A 20,848-nucleotide genomic window follows, 5' to 3' on the forward strand; every position below is an offset into this window, starting at 1 on the left:
CTATTTAAAATCGGTAAACCTTATTACTCGTATTTAAAATTTACCTTTTATTGTTATTCTTCGTTGATATATGTTTTATACCTATGTTATTATATATTTTGACTTGGTGGCCTAACTAATTAGGTCACTGAATGCTAAATTTTTTTATATATGACCTGGTTGTGGCACAATATAGCTATAGTTGCTAATACGGCTTTGAAATCTTGGACTATTCTCCATTTCGCCAGATCGATTTAGCTCCATCGGACTTTCAACTAGTCTCTAATTTAAAAAAAAATATATCTGGTTGGCATCCATCTTCTCACCGACGGTGATCTCAACGCTTCAGTGGATGCATTCCTGGGGGTTGAAGAGAAATTTGCCTCTCGTAGCTGAAGCTCTGGATATTATGTTTGTTGCCAAGAACTGATTGGAGGAGTGGACGGGCAATAATATGGCAAGTACACAGAAACGAAATTTTCTGGGTTCGCACATAAAACTCGTTCATCTTTATTTTTTTGTGATAAATCACGAATTACTACTATTTTCTAACGCGCCTGAAGTGTGACGTACTGCGTAGATTAACTAACTTGCTTGTATTTATGGAGAAAATCTTACATTTACATCCTGAAATTGGTTAACTCAACAAAACAGAGGAAAACCGTCTGCAAAACAGCCATATAGCAGGAATCACTACTTCTGTACCGCCTCTTTCTGCGGAAAGTTGTTGATTGGTGGCTACTGTTGCACGAGTTTCAGCACAGTTCTCAATACAGTACTTAGAATTGTTTTCTATCAATTCAGACACAAATTGTAGAGATTTCGAAAGGACCTTGACTGAGGAAGCCAATAAAAGACGGAAAAGTCTCAGAAGAAAGCCCTTTTGAATTGCGTTGTGTTTTTTCTTTGTCACCTTGAGTGAACATTGTTATTTATCGCTTACTGATTATAGTGTGTAAAACAATTTTGGATGATTTGGCCCACCACCTCGGAAATAGAAATATCTTGGCATGCTCCATTTTCTATTTTTAGCTTTTCTTAACAGTGCTTGTAGAGGTAGGACTTAAACTATTTAAGTCTGCATTCCTATCGAAACTTACATCATTATTGATTAAGTGTTTCTTTACAGCACCTTAAGTACGTTTTTAACTTTTCTCTTTCTAGATATTCCACCATGCAGTCTGAAATCAGTAAAGACCGTCTTTGTGGAATTGGAAATTTCACTCCACGTTGGCTCCAGAAATTTGCAGATCCCAAAGCTTATCTTATCGTGTTTTGCATGCTTGGTGTCTTACAAGGAGCGTATTTTACTTATTTCGTTGGTGTTCTATCCACGCTAGAGAAACGCTTTGCATTTGAGAGTAAGATCAGTGGTGTCATCATGATAGCGGATAACTTGAGTCCGATAGTGACGAGTATACTCATTGGCTATTATGGTGCTCAAGCTCATAGGCCACGTCTTATTGCTGGAGGAATGCTCATCGTCGTATTGAGTTGCTTTCTCAGCTCTGTTCCGTACTTCATCTATGGACCGGCCGTCCATCTTTTACCTAAATCATTCGATTTTCTTTCGAAAGACAAGCACCAGGTTTGTGACGTTACAACTCGAGATGAACAGTGCAATGACGAAACCGTATCACCTACCATCCCGGCTGTGTCCATTATTTTCATTGCTAACTTCCTGAATGGATTTGGATCCATGGCCTTTTACACAGTGGGAACTCCATACTTAGATGACAACATAGAAAAGAAGAACTCTCCGTTATATCTAAGTAAGTATAAGTTTATTTTCACATAAGAGATTATTCTGTCTTCCATCCTATCTAATTACTATGCAACCTTCAATATATTTTTAGAAAATGTTTTTCCAGCTTCTTGGCATCACTCTACAGTTTTGGTATTCCTGAAGCTTGGGAAAGACCCATTCAACCCCTATAGCTATAGAGCCATATCTCTCTAAAGCTGTCTCAGCAAAATTCTTCAGAAAATTATCCAAAGAAGATTCGTCTGGATAATTGAGTCGGGACAGGACAGCTAATGAGCCATAGTCAATATGGCTTTCGTCAAAATAGATCATGCTTAGATCTTATGGTGAAGGCTGAATTTGCCATTCGTAATGCTTTTGTTAAACATGAACATCTAGTAATGGTTTCAATAGATATAGAGAAGGCTTTTGATATCACCTGGCAGTATGATATACTTAGTGATCTTTACGTTCTCAGACTACGAGGCAACCTTCCTATATTTGTTCAGAACTTTCTACATACTAGATAATTTCAAGTTCGATACCAACATACCATCTTTGCGACGTTCATTCAGGAAGAAGGTGTTCCACAGGGATAAGTACTAAGTGCCACTCTTTTTGCTCTTAGAATTGATTCTATCACTAAACAGCTTCCAAATACAGTTGAGACTTACTTTTATGCAAATGACCGTTCCATCTTCTTTCATCCCCAAAATAAGAGATCTATTGAAAGACAGCTTCAGATATCACTTAATAAAATACAACCGTGGGCCAGACTCATTGGCTATCGACTCTCGCAGCACAGAAAACAGTTGCTGTCCATTTTTGTAGACAACGCAAACTTCATCCAAATCCTGAACTTCAAATTTCTAACGTCTCCGTCCCGGTCACCAGTAACATCAGATTTCTAGGATTAGCCCTTGGCAATAAGTTAAATTTCCTAGATCATATTAAAAATATACGGACTTCCTCTCTAAAAAAAAAGTTAAACATACTCAGAGCTTTATCTGCCCAAACGTGGGGTGCAAATCGCACTTCCCTTCCCGTGTTATACAGAGCAGTAATCAGATCTCGTGATCTGATTATGGTACTCCTATCTGTGATTCTGCCAGAAAGAGTGCATTACGCTGGCTTGATCCCATTGAACACAGTGCTTTGAGAATTGCAATTGGTGCATTCAGAACGTCGCCAGCACATAGTCTCTACATTGATGCTCACGAGCCCCGCAGGAAAACACTGTTACTGAAATATGCTGTCAAGATACAAAGTTGTGCCTCTCATCCCGTTCAGTCATACCTATTCAACCCACCGTTAGAAAACCTTTTAAATCCACCATCAGAAAATTTATACAGAAACAAACCTAGCATAGTAAAACCAGCTGGTCTTCGCCTTCTTGAACTGGTACAGGTTTGGAATATTTCGATCCGTTCCGTACAGCAGGTAGCAACTTATACTCAACCACCATGGGCTCCTCCTACTCTTCCGACTTGTGACATTTACCCCTCTCAATGGAGAAAGAATATTTTGCAAGCATCAAATATCAAACAACTTCATGCAGTTCACGCTCAAAGCTATATTGATTTTTCCCCAATTTATACAGATGGCTCTAAATCAAATCAAATTCAAATGTTGGAGCAGCTGCAGTGTTCTTAAATAACATTATTTCAGCAACTCTTCCAACCGAATTCAGTATCTTCTCAGCTGAATTATATGCAATCAAACTCAAACTAGCTTTAGAAAATCTCTATTCTGACTGTTCTTAAAATCTGTTATTTACACTGATTCCCTCAGCTCAATCGTGGCGTTATGTAATGTCTTAGATAAAGTTCACCCGGTTCTAGATGAAATCAGAAGCTCATTACTACACATTAAAGAACGCCATCAAATGGTCTTTTTGTTGGATTCCAGCACATTCCGGTATTTTAGGCAACGAACTGGCCGATAAAGCTGCAAAAAATCCAACTACCTTAGATTTAACCAATATCCCTGTTCCAGCCTCGGACTATGCACTAATGATTCATGCTGCATGCCTATCAGAATGGACAGCACTATGGCATTCCGAAACTAATAATAAACTCTTTCAGATTAAACCGGTTCCGAAAATCTGGCTGTCCAGTGTCCGTACATCAAGACGAGAAGAAGTAATCCTTTCAAGGGCAAGAATAGGTCATACCTATCTGACCCACTTTCATTTACTCGCAGGAGATGATCCACCACAGTATCCACATTGTTCTAACAAACCGACTGTTAAACATATTCTCATGGACTGCTCCTACTATAAACAAGACAGAGTTTCAACCTTGCTATCACTGGTTAATCTTCGTAAATCAATAACCCTTGAAAATCTCATTGGTGATAAGGCAAATATTTCTGAATTTTTTAACTTCTTCAAGCAACCTGGGCTTTTTCATAATTTCTGATGTCCCAATTTCTTCTGACTTTACGGAAATTTCTCATCTCTTAATATAGTAAGTGAATAGGATCATTATAGCCATAGCAGCTTATGAGCCATTAAACCTCCATAACAACAACAACAAGCAACCTTCAAAATATTTGTCAATTTTAAATGGCGAGTTTCAGTATTGCATCAAGAACAACTTATACGTGGAAATCTACCATTTTAACAAACTTACCTTCTACGTCTACATATTTGTCCTTGCAATTTAGTACGCGCGGTAGCACAGTGGTTGATGCAGCCGTTGGTGCTGCAGCAGTTTCTTCTACCTTTTCAGATGCTGTGTCTCTTCCTACGGAATGTACTATCTATACTGCAGAATTATTTGCTATTAAACTAGCTCTAGATAGAATACACAACAGCTGTATAAAGCAATCCCTGATATACACAGACTCCTTAAGCGCAATCACTGCCATTCAAACTACCATGTCGCCCTCACATCCAATTCTTAAAGAGATACGGTCCAAGCTATTTTACTGTCAAAAAGCCAACCAGAAGGTTACCTTCTGCTGGATACCTGGTCATGCAGGCATTCCAGGTAATGAACAAGCGGATGCCGCCGCTAAACACCCTGACTCAAGCACTTCCAGGTAACAAACAGTGCCCTACACCGACTACAAATCCATCATTGAAACATCATGTAGGAAGCAATGGTCTGACCTCTGGAAAGCTCAAATAAATAATAAACTGCTGCAGATAAAAAAAAGAGCCAAAATTGTGGACATCTAGTATTAGGAAAAGCAGGCGACAAGAAGTAATTCTAGCAAGGCTCCGCATTGGACATTCACATCCAACTCATCTGTATTTGCTTATGGGAGAGAATCCTCCTCAGTGTTTGTTGTGCCACTCTCAGTTGACAATATATCATATTCTCATTGAATGTCCCCAACTTTCAACTACCAGAAAATCAACCTTTACATCCCTATCCCATTTGAAGGAACCGATTACCTTATTGCAGATTCTTGGCAATGATGCAAATTTGGAGGAACTGTTTACTTATTTGAAACAGATAAATCTTTATAATAGCCTATGATCACAATAACATGAGAAATTACTGATAAGCAAATATCGAACAGGCACAATATGGCCCAAGAGGCACTTGTGCCAGAAAACCCAAATACAACAACAACAGCACAGTGGTTATAATCACCATCCTCCCACCACCATCGATCTCAGGCTAGCAAGGTTTTTTCTCCTGGAAACTCGGGTTTTTCTTACAGGAAAAACAGGAAAATCCACCAGAGAACATAAAAAATGTATAGACTTAATAAACATGGGCAAAAGAGTTGGTTCTAGCAGTGCCCTAATATAACAGTTACTTTTTTTTTTTGTTCACGCAACTGAAAAGCTTTTCGATGCCATTAGAAAAGAAAAATGGTTACTAAAGAATCTAGCGAACTACGCACCACATTCTGAACATCTGCATTATCGTTTAACTTGTGGACCCGAAGTGCATCTTAAAAGTGGTCATATATTCGAACATCAAAACGGTAAGATCTGAACTGTTGTCAAATGTAATGTGGTTTCAATTAACTCCCAGGTGCGTTGCTGTTTGGAACCCGAAATATTGGAGGGGAAGAACATTGCGCTGATACAAAACCATTTCTGTTGTTAATAACCATCCTCCTTCAGGCTCTTTAGTTTCCTAAAATCAGTAAACCTTTTTACACGCATTTAAAAAAAAAAAAAATCTTATTATTTTAACATTTACTATTGTTACTTGTTTACTGATCTTTGTCTTTTATAGTTTATACTTGTTTTTATACCCTGACTTAGTGACCTAATTCATTAGGTCACTGAAAGTTTTACCTTTTTATGACAAGGTTTTGGCGCATTATAGCCTTAGTTGCTGATGCGCCAATAAAACTCAACCAACCAACCAATCTTTCAGGCTCAATGGCAATTAAGATTCTGACTAAGATGTTGCAGCTTTGACCGATCCATCAGGCTGATGACCATCCGATACACTGGAAGGAATATACATGCCAAAACATGCAGTAATAAAGATACCAGTGTGCTGTAATAATAAAAATTCATCTCATTTATTAATTCACTCTCGTGTAATTAACTTGCTTCCTTTTATTTAAAATATACTCTCTTATGATCATATTCTGTTTTTATTTATGGATAAAAAACCTTTTCTTGACACAGTGACCAATTTTAATTTGTCACTGTGCACCTTTAATTACCACAGAACACGCGCAGTTTACAGACATTATATACAGCACAATATCACCTAAATTGCTGATGATCCTAAAGCCCTAAAACACCCAACCGGGCAATCGCTTAAATCGATATCAGTGTGACAACAGTGACAGTCAGTTGTATTTTAAAAAAGGATATAAAACCAACTCGGAAAATGTAAACTGCAGTTTCTGTTGTTTGTGTTCATCAGTGTGTTTAGCACTTTATGAACAGATCAACGTATTTCAGTTTCCACTTGGTTGCTGTTAATGGTATGGAACTGCTTAAATGAACCGATCAACAGCCTACTTTCCTAATGTGGAAGGAAGTAAAGCAGGTCAAAAACAAATAAAAGAGATAAACTAATTTATCTGAGGAAAAAAGATAAAATATTAGATTTTAAAAGAAGTTCTTTCTATTACAACACTCACTGCCTTATCGTGTTTCCCTGGAAAGTGCCAAAATTTAGTGTACACAGTCTTTAGTGGTCGCCGAATGTTAAATAGAAACTTTTCTGTGTTTAGCCCTGCTGGAAGTTTCATTTCTCTTTCATTTTTCTTCACATCCGCATCTGTTTATTATAACGGAAGTGGAGAACTTAGGTGTCCGTTTTAAAAATGAAAATGGATTCAGAATGTTCCATATTTTCTAATTCGTCTTTGTTTGTTTTATAATTAGTCTCAAGGCAGTTAAGGCAATAAAGTGTTGGTATATAATGTTTGTAAATTGCATGTATTAATGGTCAATGTCTGTTTGGTGGATGAAAAAGCATGCAGCTCTTGCTCCAACTTATCCACGATGTTAAAAAATCCATAAAATGTTTTCCTTCTTGGGAATTCAAGTACAGACCTCTCCACCCGATGTATAATGACAGTGAACGTAACCACTCCTCTCTGTTAGTCTCAAGGACGAACATAGAAAGGATAATCCGAACATCGAAGTGTCCTTTATACATAACCTGCATAACATACGAATAAAAAGATTTAAATTCAGGGAGTTTATATCTATAGATAGAGACCATACAGACCATACTTATATCCATCAACTCGTCACCCGATCAATGTGATCGCAAATCTAAACTTTTATTTCTTGTGTTTCGTATGAAATTACACAAGGGTATGTCTCGTGCATTTCAAAGAATTCTAATCTCGAAGAATCCCTCGGTGATCTGCGTTATTGAGACCTGGCTTGGCCAAGGTGCCAGTAAGGGCAGATCTTAACATCTTGACTTTTAACTCAAACTATAAATTTTTTGGAAATTGATAGAGATGAAAGAAAATCAGGGAAGCGAAGTAGCATTATTGTATCAGACTTTATGTAAGACAAAGGTGCTTGTTATATAAAAGATGTTTCTAGTGACTTTAAAGCACTATGTATTAAACTTAAATATAGTAATCAGTTCATACTGTTACTGTCTTTGTACTGGAATATTTTAATTAGCCAATACTAAGACTTCTTTCAGCAAGAAACGAATTAGATGCCAATACTTCGAAGGTTTGATCCTAACATCTAAGTGGATGTTGTTGATATGAATTAGGGGTTCAGACCGGATCACGAGTCTATAGTCTTTGAATTTGCAGTGATAGCAAGAGAAGCGAACTCAAACAGCGATAGTAAGATCAGCTCAAAGACGGTCTTCTCAATGAACTTCTTTAAATGTGAAATCATCTTACGTCATGTGCAAGCTAGACTGATTTCGTTTTGTGCGATCTGAACAGAAGATTCGGCGAGAGAACTAAGTCCAAGTTGATCCGGATGTTTCTAAGACAAAGGTTTGATTCTCTAAAGATGGAGTTCAGATTCGCCATCACAAATGAATGCTGAAGATGGAGGTCAGAGATACCATCTCCAGCGTGCTCTGAAGATGGCGATGAAGATCAGAAAACAGAGTCGGAAAAAAAGGTCTTATTAAATAAATCTTGATGCATGCAGCGGAAGAAACTGAAGGAATAAAAACCTTATTAAAAATACTAAAATTATACAAGTTAAAATATAAATATTAAAAGCATAAAAGCGATAAAAAATAAACGAAGGGAATAAATTAAGAGCGATAAAAATAGTATACATTCAATGTGCTCCGTTATCAACTTGAAGAAACAGCACAGCAGATAATCACCATATAATAGGGCAGCACAGGATAGAACGTGACAGATACAACTCCTAGCGACCGTGAATTGCACTAAATAACATGTACACACACAATACTGTATGTGTAATTTGGACACGAATCTCATCATTGTGATCATCATAGTAATCATTTTAGGGCTAAGCACTTCTCATTAATATGGTACACGTAATAAGTACTCATTGGAATTTCGGAATAGAATATTCTTGCGAGTGACACTGCCAAAAACATTAATCCAGTAATGTTTTGCGCATCGGCCATTGCTGATGCGCAAAAAAGCCCGAAACCAAACCAAACCAAACTGATCATGAGATGAATTAACTGGAAGGCTAATAACCCCTTTGCACTTAAAACTGTCATTATTTCGACAAACATTTTTCACTCTGGAATCGATGTCCCATCAATCTCCTTCAGTCCAAATTAGAGAATGAATATCGTTAGAGGGAAGCCGACGAATTAAGAGTACGTAAAAAAGATTTTTTCATATAATTCCTTAGACATGCAGCCTTTGGATCGACCCTTTCGCAATCTGGACAGAGAAGAGATACAGGACACAGATGCTTGAAGATGCATTTACTTTTAGTCATCTGCAACTTCGGGAGTGGGAAGTGGGTATGCTCTTTACGACCTTTAAGTTACTAATCACTAAAGTTTATCTCTTAAAAAAGCAGAACATAAAAGAATAAAATAGTCTTAAAATACCGACTTATTTTCCTACATATATTGAAATTTTTAACGCCTAGTTAATTTTGTTTATGAGTATGATATATTTGAATTTGTATACAGAACAATCTTATTATTTACTTGCTTGATACGTGATTAATAATTTATTTTAACAGTGGTACAAATTTCCTAAACTTCAATACAATTAATGGCAAAAAAATCATCTATCCTTAAAATATAAATTACTGTGGATATAAGTTACTATGCCTTCTGAGAGGGAGGTATCTGTCTGTGGTCCTTCAATGGAGTCTCGATGGGTAACCTTATCCTGAAGCCTGGGATTTTGTAACTCTTTCTTTACCTTGAATTTGCCATCAAGACACCTCTTCTGATATCGTTGCCAAGAAGTTTAAATTACCATTCTCGACACGTTTAAGTCTCTGTCTACTTCAATCAATACAGCAATTACCACTGTATGGGGAAAAAAGGGAAATCGACTTTCCTTTTGGGTTCGATTTCCCTCTTGTTGGGAAAAAAACCTTTATAGGTGCATTTCCACATTGAGTTTTAATGGACACATTTCGTCTGGCTGAAGATTATTGAATAATATGCAGGTAAATTAATTTTAAATTTATAAAATAATCCGAGTAATCAGACATTTGGAAAACTGGATAAAAAAGCAGATGTCATAATTAATTAAAACAGTTGTAATATCGAGATTAAAATTAATTAATAATTCCCTTTCGATAAAATTGTGTAAATTAATCTCTTTCAAAGCTGTATTTAATTCGAGAATGGCTTGAGGCCTGAGATTTTGTGCACAGTAATAAGAATATTTAATTTATCATAAATATCGAAGACGAAGCGTTGTAGGATAACTTTATTATGTGAAGTCCCATTTCTTTGACGAAGTTAAACACATTACAAATGCACGGATGTTGGTGTACATCTTATTGCCTCTTTAAATTTGAATACCACCCCGTCCACCTTTCCTTATCTCATTTATGCTACCACAGCGAAGGTCGAACAAGTCTCCTTAGCATTATCTGCGAGATTGTTCTTACTGTGAAAGATGAGTGAGAATTCTTCAATCGTCGCGAACTCCTACATAATTCGTTTGTCAGTAAGACATTAGAGGAGAAATGGGCCAAGGTTTTCTTTTGTTCTTTCGTTACATTCTTTTTTTTTCTTCTGGTAGATCATATAACACGAAAAGCACGTGAACATCGATTAAAGAAAACGAACGAACCCTCACCTCACAGGTGAAGCAGACAATGGTAAATCTCTATGTAAAATAATAACGAATCATTAATACAAAAAAATGGTTTAGGGCTGAAAGCCTTAGACTACTGGAAGTTTAGTAGACGAACAAGTGTGCCTAGCATGATTTTAGTTCGTAGTAAATCACTGAAGCAGGTGAAATGGCATCGCTTTTGTATCAGCCATTAATACGTTTTAAAGACCAGTCTTTTACCATTCTTAGATTACTTTATGTTGATAGACCTTCAATAATCTCAATCAGACGAAATATTTAAATATAGGATTACTCCAACTGTGTCTTTCTGTCCACGTTGTACTTGGATTTATACTGTTTTGTAACTCTTTTTCAAATTTGTTTATGAAAACATCCACAGAATCGATCCAGCTGTTAAAGTTATTTCAAGAATTTCCGCATTCTCAGGGTCGTTACTTGGGTCTGTAAGCGTCCGTCTTACATAAATTGATTTCAATAGAGAAGGTAGAGAATCGTACAGAGATTATAAAGCAGAGTAATAAATAACATATCAGACGAATATGACAGTTGGCTGTGTTATTCTATAAATCGAAAATGAGGCGGAATGTCTTACGTGGAGTTATTAAATATTTGTTCCAGGGTATCCCTAAAATGTCTCGATACAGTCAAAATGAAGCCACTGTAAGGTAAATGCTAGAAGGAGAAATCAGTTGCAATCATTTACATCCCAAATACAATCCTGATTGTATTTGGGATGCAAAATATGAGTGGATCGATTCGCTGGCTGTGAATGATGTCTATGGTATTGTGTGGAAACATCGCGTTAACATAGTTGTAATTTGCCAATTTTCTTGATATTCCATTCTTTTTCAAGTCAGTCTTCCATTTGGATTGAAGAAGACAATTGTGTTATATCGAAGGGGCATCGATTCTACACGAAAGAAGCTGGCACTGGATTTTGATGGTCGTTGATATGATAATGAGGTTCCAAGATTTGTGAAGCAGTATAAAGAACAGATCTGTATATTGTAAAGGGGTTACTAGCTTTCGGTTAATCCACTTCATCAGCCAGTATTCAGATCCGAAGACACGTTTTTGGTACAAAGGAGGAGAGGATGACCGATTCATAAAAAAATCACTGCATCTAGCAGCATAGTTCACAAAGACGTTCTGATCTGAAATTCCAACGAAGTCTTGCTTTATTTTCCATATTAAAGGGAAGTATTTAGCCCTAAGGTGATTGACGTGATGCACAAAGGTTCTTTTAATGTCCAAAATGAGACCAAAATCTTTATGTTTTAACAGCTTTCTTGGGAAAAATCATTTCAGCATATTTGCCCTTGCTGATAGAAAAACACCTATTATCATCAAGATAGTTCTGGAAATTCATCGTTATTGTTTTTATGTCCCGATTTAAGTCGGTATTAGTAACTGTATTATCAAAGCGGACAATTAATTTAATGTCATTTGCATAAACCAAGGAATATTGTTGTATCGCCAAGGAAGGCCCCAAGCTTTGCCGAAAGAACACTACCCTCTGATATGCCTCGTGTGACCTCAAAATGTTGGTAAAAATTATCATAAGAAGCCAAAAGCATGCGTTTCTTCAATAATTTGGATAAAATCGGTCAACTTATTGAAGAAATTCAAGAACGTTATCTGCGAATATTGAAATAAAATTCAAATATGTAGAGAAGAGCACTGACTGATAATCTGTCAAACCTAGATTTGACATCTAAGAATATCACTTCAAGCTGTAACCTTTTGTTGAGAACTTCTTGAATGTGAAATAAGGTGTGAAGAAGATTTTGTAACTGTCGATCGACCTCGAAGGACGTTATGCAAGTAAGGGGGTCTATGCACGAAATAGTGCTCATACAGTGCTTCGTGGATAAATTTGTTGAAAATCTTTAGTAGTGAGCAACCAATGGAAATGGATCCATACTCTTTGGATATGGTGCAATATCAATAATATATAGACTGCAAACTTTAATCATAAAAAGTGGAAATCCATCTGGTCCTACGATATCTTTATTCTGCATCCTATTTATTGCTTTTATAAAGGTTCTTTAGAAAGCGAGACCACTCTTCATTCCGGCTTGGGAAAACCTCGTCCCAATTGGGATTACCCATAACCGAATTTTCTTCGAGTTGTCAAAGGTCTCCATTGCTCATTCCTGAACGATGTAATTAGTCCTTTTGAAGTTATTCGCGTGTTTCCTCAGAATTCTTCTGCTGCTTTACAACCTTTTTAACACAGGAGATGGCCAGGGAACAACTTCCTCAATGAGAAAGCTCTTCTCTGTCCTCGGTTAATCTAAAACTAATCAGAGAACTTCTGAAACAAACGTAAACCGATTGAATTTAAATTCTGTGTGTGATACCATCGTCTTGGCTTGTATTGGCTGCTAGTGTATAATAAATAATGGTGATAGGCTATTTTTATTTGTGTATTTATTAATACGATGATGATTGGCCACATACATTAAAAAAACAGTAGAAAATCCTTCAACAGAGTAAGGAAGGTCACGCACCGACGAGGATATGCGGAAGCAGGAGGGGAATTGCTATCAGACACAATATGTGGTTTTATTTTCTATGAAAGCATTCTTGAATAATTAAACGAGTTGTTCTTGCAAGTAAATCCTGGTTTCATCGAGAGTTCACTCTTCAGGCCAAATGGCGAAATCACTTCTGAATAGAGAGACAGCAGATGAAAGTTGTCTGGTCAGGCTATTTATCTATAGTCTTGGTTTCTACGAATTGTCACAGCAATTATGTATTCTTCTACTTAAGGAAAAGAAAATTAATTTACAAACATTTCAATTTTGATGATAAAATTATGATTGTTTAAACTTCATCGATTTTGTACAAATATGATTGTATGAAATATATTTTTTTCTTTGCTAGGTGCGATGTTTGCTCTCAGAATCTTTGGACCAACCCTTGGTTTTCTGTTGTCCTCGATGACATTAAGGTACTACGAAGATCCATTCTGTAAGTAAACCTTCACAAGTAAACGTGCTGGAACTCTTCATATATTGTGCAATATTATTACACAATTAATATATTAAATATTTAGCAATTTTAAGTGCCCTAATATGGAATCATAAATCAAGCATTTCGTATTTGTAATTTGCATGTTCTGTTTTTCGGTTTTTCAAGTCTTCAGGGATGAAAAATGGTTTTTCATCCCTGAAGACGGACACAGCGATCATAGAATGCATACAATTTACAGACATGATGTAAATTGTATGATGCCTCCATGGCCTTACGTACCTCGGGGCTTATTCAAGCAATAAACAACCTACACAACTAAATGGAATGAATTATTAGTATAAAAGGAATAAGTGACGTATAGAAATACGTAATGTACCAAACTGAGGTTACATTCAGCAGAAATCCACCAATTTGTTTATTTAATTATAAAACTGTTTTCGTACGAGTAAGCCATCACCCATTTTGTGGAAAGAAACATGATGTATTCATTTGAAAAATTGCCATAAAGGTTATTTAAATGAGTGAACAGAATAAGGAGGTTTTTCGTGTTATTTTTCCTTTGTTGAACAAAGGAAAATGACATTTAAATATTTTCCTTAATAAGGCTTCCTTATGTAGAATGGGCAAGCCTTCTTACAGCATCATTATATAGATTCTTGGAAAGGGACGTCAAAAAAAGAAAAGGCAAAAATGATAGACACAATGAAGGCTAGTGTGTGCATGAATATCAGTTTCATGCTTGATAATCGTATGCAAACATAATGCATAAAGTAGATTTTAGAATTTTTTGTGAGTTTTATACTTCAGCGTGGCAGAACTAATATTTATTTTTGTAATACGCATATAATCAAGTTTGTAATTATTTTGTTTAAACAAACTAACTCTTCTTTTTTTGTACTGAACGTTTAAGTGTTTGAACATATACAGTTCGTCCTCTTTTTGTCAACATCACTTCTCTGCGAATATTTATCAAACATTCATGTTTTTCGGAAGTCTGTCGTTTGCTGAACAAAATGCCCTTACCCCTGAAAAGAAAATCTGTACACTTCACTCGTTTAAATAATAAATTCAGTCTCTGGACGACGAAATCAGTTTTTCTCCGGGTACTCTCATTTTCCCAGTCAAATAAAATTACTTAAAAGAATTGATTTAGATTATTACTTAAAAATAGACTTCTTCCAGCAGTGTCTAAATCAAGGTGAATTGTTCTTTTCGAATAGGAATGCAGGAAAAATCGAGAGCAAATATTTTGATCTTAACAAAGCGCTGAGAGAAAAATGTAGGTTGAAGTAGAGGAAAGAAGGACGCAAGTTTTTCTTTCTATTTCTTAAAGTGGTCACCTAAATTTGACGCTAGCAAGATAAAAAAGGAAGTATGAACTCGTCCTGTATTTTATACCGACAGAATAGAGCCGGAAACTTGACCTGATATGAGTTTTGCCAACGAGTACATTATCTGCTAGAGATTAAATTCGCAGTGTTCGTAATAATTAAAATAATTAACATGGCGTCCAGAAAGAATCATTACTATATTCCTTGTCTGTTGATGGAATCTGTACTTATAATTATGTATTTTCAGTATGCAATGCTTGAGTTTCAATTAATCTTATGATTAATTTGAGGTTAGGACTTTCGACAAGTTTTGGCTCTCAAATTCGGGCTGAATTATCAAATGTAAAAATCCTGTTTCGCTCTCAGCAATCATTTAAATAAGGATAACGGAAATACGTAATAATAATATATATAAAAAGAATAGGAATTTACAGAAAATAGAGGGTTTGTCATATTGGCGCAGAACAAATGTAGAAATATATCCTATAACTAAAAATAAGTCTCAGAAAGTCTTTATTTCCGAGATATCAACCATTAATCATAAATTACAAAAACGTGTTAAATGTTAAAACATTTTTATGATCAAACTTATGTATAAAAATATGACTGTGTAAAACGGGCTTAAGCATTAAAATACACGTCCAAAACCGACATGAATAGTGTTGTGTTGTTGTACTATATGAATCATGCCAATTACTCCCGTCAATGATCTTTTAGGGTTTCTAAAATAATTTTCCCTAATAAATAAGCTAGCCAGCTCATTATTCAGTATTTTACACGCGATAAAAAATAAATATGGCATTTGGATCACTCGTAGAATTCCTAAAATATGTAAAATTATAATGAGACATCATTATTTAAATAATTCTGATTTATTTGATAGCCACATATACCAATATCCATATACGTGCATAGTATTTTTCCCATTTTTGTTGTATCTAACGTTTCTATGTATGAAAACTCTTGTAGCATGACGCACAATAAAACCAAGATAATTTGTTTTGTTTCTGCGGATTACCAGGAAAACTTCCTTCAGTAATAACCATTTTGTATTTATATTATAATAGTAAATTATACATTCGAATTGTGCAAACAATAAGAAATCGCTGATGTGATATTTATGAATTTGTATCCTGCTTTTTTACTATAATTTACTTTAACTATTGTCTCGCGAGCGAATTATATGAGATGGAGAAATGCTTGCTAGAGGGTGGACGTTATCTGGCTCATTCACATACTTTATGACGCCAGAATACTGACGTATGTAGAATACCTCCGTTGACGAGTACTGTAATCGAATTTCTGAAAGAACAAGGAAGTTTCCTCATCTGAGATGATAGTTTATTCGTGTATTTGTATCCTCACACCATAGAAATCATGGCTTTGTATTAATGGTCCGGTGAGTTTGATGAATAGGCTACGCTGAAGTTCAATTTAATATATTTTTTAGAAATTCAAACACTGGGAAACAGAGAGCGTTGGATTTTTTTCAGATTGCAAAGAAACTGTACTTCCTTATACGTGTGAATTAAGATAAATTACTTTTACACCTACAAATGTAAATTAGATATCCTGTTAGGGTTTTTCTTTGATTATATTTTCCTTTAAATGAATATCGAACTGGATACCTATAAGAAACGATAAGGTGCGTACACAAAATACATTTACTGGCAAATATCGGACTAATGAAAACCAGGAATAACATTTTTTCATAAAATTTGATCATCTTTTCAAATTACCCAGATGGGATTCAAATCCGAAGACTGAAGAAGTCAATAAATATGCCACATATATTCGGAATTCTTTTCAAAACCTTTCCTGTACAATGCTTGCCATTTTTTCAGTAACAGGGTAGTTCTGGATCATCCCATTATCATTTTGGGAACGTTAAAAATGTAGTCAGCAACAAAAGTTAGGCACACCAAAGAGTTGGGCCGACAGGGATGATGGAATTTCCAGCACTGAGCCATGAAGATATAGAACACGAAGATAATGATGTTCAGAACTACCACTAACTCCAAAGGCTTGGAGTTGGTAGTTCTGGAGACTCAGACCTGAACACCTCTGGGGGAAGGTGACCACTCCAATTCTAAAATATCTGACGCAAGGTTTGCATAAACAGTTTCCCAAATTCTTCGCATTTTTCAGGTTTTTAATTGATTTTTTAACTAGGAAAATTGGGCAATTTTGTTTACAGTTGATAAACTTCAAACAACCACGAATTTAAGTTATTTTCATTGAGCACAATGCACACCTTAACAAAAAATAATCCACTCACTCTACTGTATCGTTGATAGAAAGGGGAAAGCAGAATGACTAATGGGATATTGCAACATTTTAGCGGTTCCCCCCTCCATACTTCCGCGGGCATTCACTGGTTTTATGAACTATCCGGTAACTTTCTTTCGCACGCCCATTGACCTCAGAATGCTACACAATTATCAGCCAAACCCTGTAATATTCTCTTTGTGAATACGAACCAGAGTTTTAAGTCTGTATTCAAGGTCACCTTCTCCACTACCGCAGTCCAAATGACTGTCGTTTTTAAGAAACTGCTGCCTTTCTTTTATGCGTATGTACCTGTAGACCAACAAAAAAAAAACAGTATTGCCAACAGGATTAGTATTTTGGTTGTCAAGAGCCGCTGAAATCCAGCCAAATACTCGGGAAGCCTGACTACAGCTAAATTGGCTTATAATACAGCTGCAGTTAATGCGCGTGGACTTTTGATCGTCGGTGTCAAGGTGATGGTGATTGGTGCCTCGCCTTCAAGAAACTGGTTACTTCCTGAATAAACGTAGACCCGCAAGCATTATATTTCTTTAGCTCTGTGTGCGTTAGAATAATGTGAATAATAATTGAGTATCGTGAAGATTTCGAATTTAAAAAAGGCTTAAGTATAAATGATTTCTTGCAGCACTCAGGTACGCGTTTCGCAAGACTGGTATGGCATTTCTAAAGAAAGGAAAGAAAAAAAATCACCTTTAACAACTCCAGGTTTTTATCTGGGTAACAACATTTCCTTCGCATTTTTTATTTCATGCTTCGAGTAATGCATACACTTGAAACGAATCTTAAGTGTCTGTATGTTTTTTATCTCTGTTATCCGGTTGCTTGAGGCCTACCCGGAAATGAGGTTTTTAGATGCGTTTAACCTACAAAGTACACACTGTAGTTGTTATTTGGTTATCGGTTACTGAGAGCGTTAAACAAAATAACGAAATGTCTGCACGATCACAAAATATTAAAAAATAATCTGTTAAAAATAACACCTTTAAATTGTTTTTATTCGTTTATATTTTTACATTGTCTCGCATAAACAATTCTTATTATAAACAAACAGATCACCTGAACAGGAAAACAACATAAAGAGAACAGGCTGGCTAAACGTATCGTTATATTCACCTCAATCTGTCTTCTTCATTCGACCTGTCGTAATAAGGTTAGTTTTCACAATTTATTTCCGCCTCTCATGGTTTTCGCTGTTACAGAAATCTATTGGTGAATGAGAGATTAAAAACTAATCTTTAGTGATCGTACTCGTGTCAATGAAAATTTGCAATCGTACGATGCACTTCGGCTGATTGGAAATCGTTGAAATCATTCGGAGATTCTTCACGTCAAGTTGAGTTATGGCTGTGTGTGTGTGTGTGTTGGGGGGGGATATATAAAAGGTTATCAACAAAAATATTTGAGAAATACTTTATAACTAATTACTATTCATTTTAATCAAGATAAAATGCATAGCTCATTATACTTCGCTTGGTTTTGTTTAATACAAGTATTTCAATATACTCTTCTTAGGATTGGGTTACCATCATACTCCATGCGTTCACTAAAATTACAGCGTGCCACCCCTGGGAGTATAATAGGATAGACGGAAACCAAATAAAACCAATAATATTAATAAAAAAAAATGGCTATTTGATCAATAATTATATACGGATTCTTGAAACCCTGGTTGCAAGAATCGATACATATACAGTATAATTATTGACCACGTTTATGGAATAATAATGAACGCAGAAAAGGTCAAGTTTAAGTTTATTACGAAATCACGAGGAAAGACTCTCGCACGTGGCTTCTCGTGATTTTTTACCGAGAGCTAAGCAGTTAAAACGTGAGCAGCATTGAAAATACCCTTCTAGAATTAATACACACTTCTTTTGGAATTCAGTAGAATAACCCACAGCACTCTGATAAACGTGGTTGTTCTATCGATTGACAGACCTAAGAGGGAAGTCTTCGTTAGTACATAATAAACGGATTTATACAGCAACGTTTTCATAAATGGGCTACCCTGAGATGCGAAATATTGCTAAGGCTTAAGAGCGAAGTCCTACTGTGACTATAGATAGAAGTGAAACAGTGTCACAGTTGTAAGATGTAGATCTTACAAATTAAAATAGAAATATTTGTTTTGGTAAAATAAATCCAGGAAGGGCGATGTAAAGTGAGAATTAGCATTAATTCCCGAGTATTAAGTTAAAAATAGTAAGTATTAAGATTGGATATTTAGTTTTAATGTAAATAAGGTTAAAGTTGGAAGAACACTGGATGTAGTAATGGACAGTTTTAGGCGTGTGAATTAAAATAGCGGGTAAAGGTATTATAGAGAGCAAACAGGGACAGCACTAGAGAAGGGGGGGGGAGGATTTTAGAACAGGCGTGAAAGGGTTGCTGAGGGCAAGAACAATAGGACCGTAAAATGGGATTACGAAGCGTCTCTTTTGATCTAAGCCACCGTTAGGAAGTAAACAGGAAATTAGTAGACGTCCAGTGTTCGCATCAAAAAGAAACGTCATCAGTGTGGCTGATATATTGGCAAGTTGGCCATATTTAGAGAGAAAGTGTAAACACGAAAAGGAGTGTTTTGGAGGTGACAAGTAGAATAACTCACAGCACTCTGAAAAGGTCATACTGCCTTCTGAAGAAAAAAGAAATTTTTAGGAAAGGGTTGGTTTGTGCACTAGGAAGACAGCTGGGGTGAGTTGTTTTAGCAAATAGGAAGGAACAAAAAAAAATTAAACAGTATAGGGATTGGTTGGAGTCCTTGGGAGAGGCGTTCCAAACTTCAGGGAAAGAGTAAAGTTTGGGGGAGTAATTTGAGAAAGTGTCCACCCTGTATCTGACTTCTGTGTGGCCAACGGGAGAAAGTCGTCAGTTTGCGGGACGAAGTGGAAGTAGATTTATTGGTGGTCACAGTTCACATCTTCTGATAGCAAGATAGCAAGAAACACAAAAAAACAAAAAGAGTAATGAGAGTTGAAATGAGTTTTCTGTGAAAAAAATTTTCTGTGAATTGCAGTCAAATTTGCGAAATGTGGGGTGGGTTCGAGATCCACAGTACCGTTGGAAGTCTAAGAAAAGGGGAAGCAAAAACCAACCCCCCACAATTCTGTTAATTACAGTTAATAATATAAGGCAAAATTTGTCTGATACTAGGTATTCAATGTAAACTTTAAAGTTAAATCAAATGTGGAAATTCTCATCGTTAATTTTTTAAAGTAATAAATAATTTCGAAAGTTCTATTAACAGTCTGTTCGAGGTGTCCTCTGATACCACTGGAGATTAAAAATAAAACAGTCCTCTGTCGTGTGTTATATAAAGGAAGGTCCAGAGCTATCCTTAAATCTAAAACTTTGATTTCTCAGATAACTGCAGTAGTTATGTTCGAGTGGATTCCTCTTTCATCCAGAGGATGAAAGAGAAATCCACCCGATCTTCTTTCATCCTTTGGATGAAAACTGATCATTTTTGGTTCCAAAATTTTCACACCTTGACATATGTTTTATCGCTACTGCCGGAGTATCGGATCATGGATCAGTATAGTAGGTGGAGATCCAGTAATTCTTTTTCTCAAATGGCCTCTTCTTTCACCTAGGAGAAGGTGAAGGCTATATTTGGATGTATCAGAAAATTCAACCTGCTCCCACTACTTTTATGGGCATTGTAGTAGACATTCAACCTCACCCCCTATTCTTTCGGATACTTCACTTATACGAGGGAGTATCAAAAAGTTCGTACCCTGACCTAGACAAAACATCAGTAGGAAGATGCCGTTTCTAATATAAGTTGTCTACATATTAGATAACTGACATGTGAAATTTCATTCCCGTAGGTGATCGAACA

The 20,848-nt window shown here is 36.0% G+C and overlaps 1 protein-coding gene across 1 annotated transcript in view; it reads left to right on the top strand.

Moving 5' to 3' along the window:
* The window catches only part of LOC150077192 (solute carrier organic anion transporter family member 74D-like), a 47,140-nt gene that overhangs the window by 12,080 nt on the left and 14,212 nt on the right, over positions 1–20,848 (top strand). The window contains exons 2-3 of the mRNA XM_090386573.1: positions 1,144–1,751; positions 13,295–13,381. Of these exons, the coding sequence (XP_090242699.1) occupies positions 1,154–1,751; positions 13,295–13,381 (685 nt within the window). The 5' untranslated portion in view covers positions 1,144–1,153. The remainder of the gene's footprint in view (positions 1–1,143; positions 1,752–13,294; positions 13,382–20,848) is intronic.

This window comes from Mastigoproctus giganteus, chromosome 12, assembly GCF_048544385.1.
Source record: "Mastigoproctus giganteus isolate SK-2022 chromosome 12, ASM4854438v1, whole genome shotgun sequence".
In the NCBI taxonomy this organism is placed as follows: Eukaryota; Metazoa; Arthropoda; class Arachnida; order Uropygi; family Thelyphonidae; genus Mastigoproctus; species Mastigoproctus giganteus.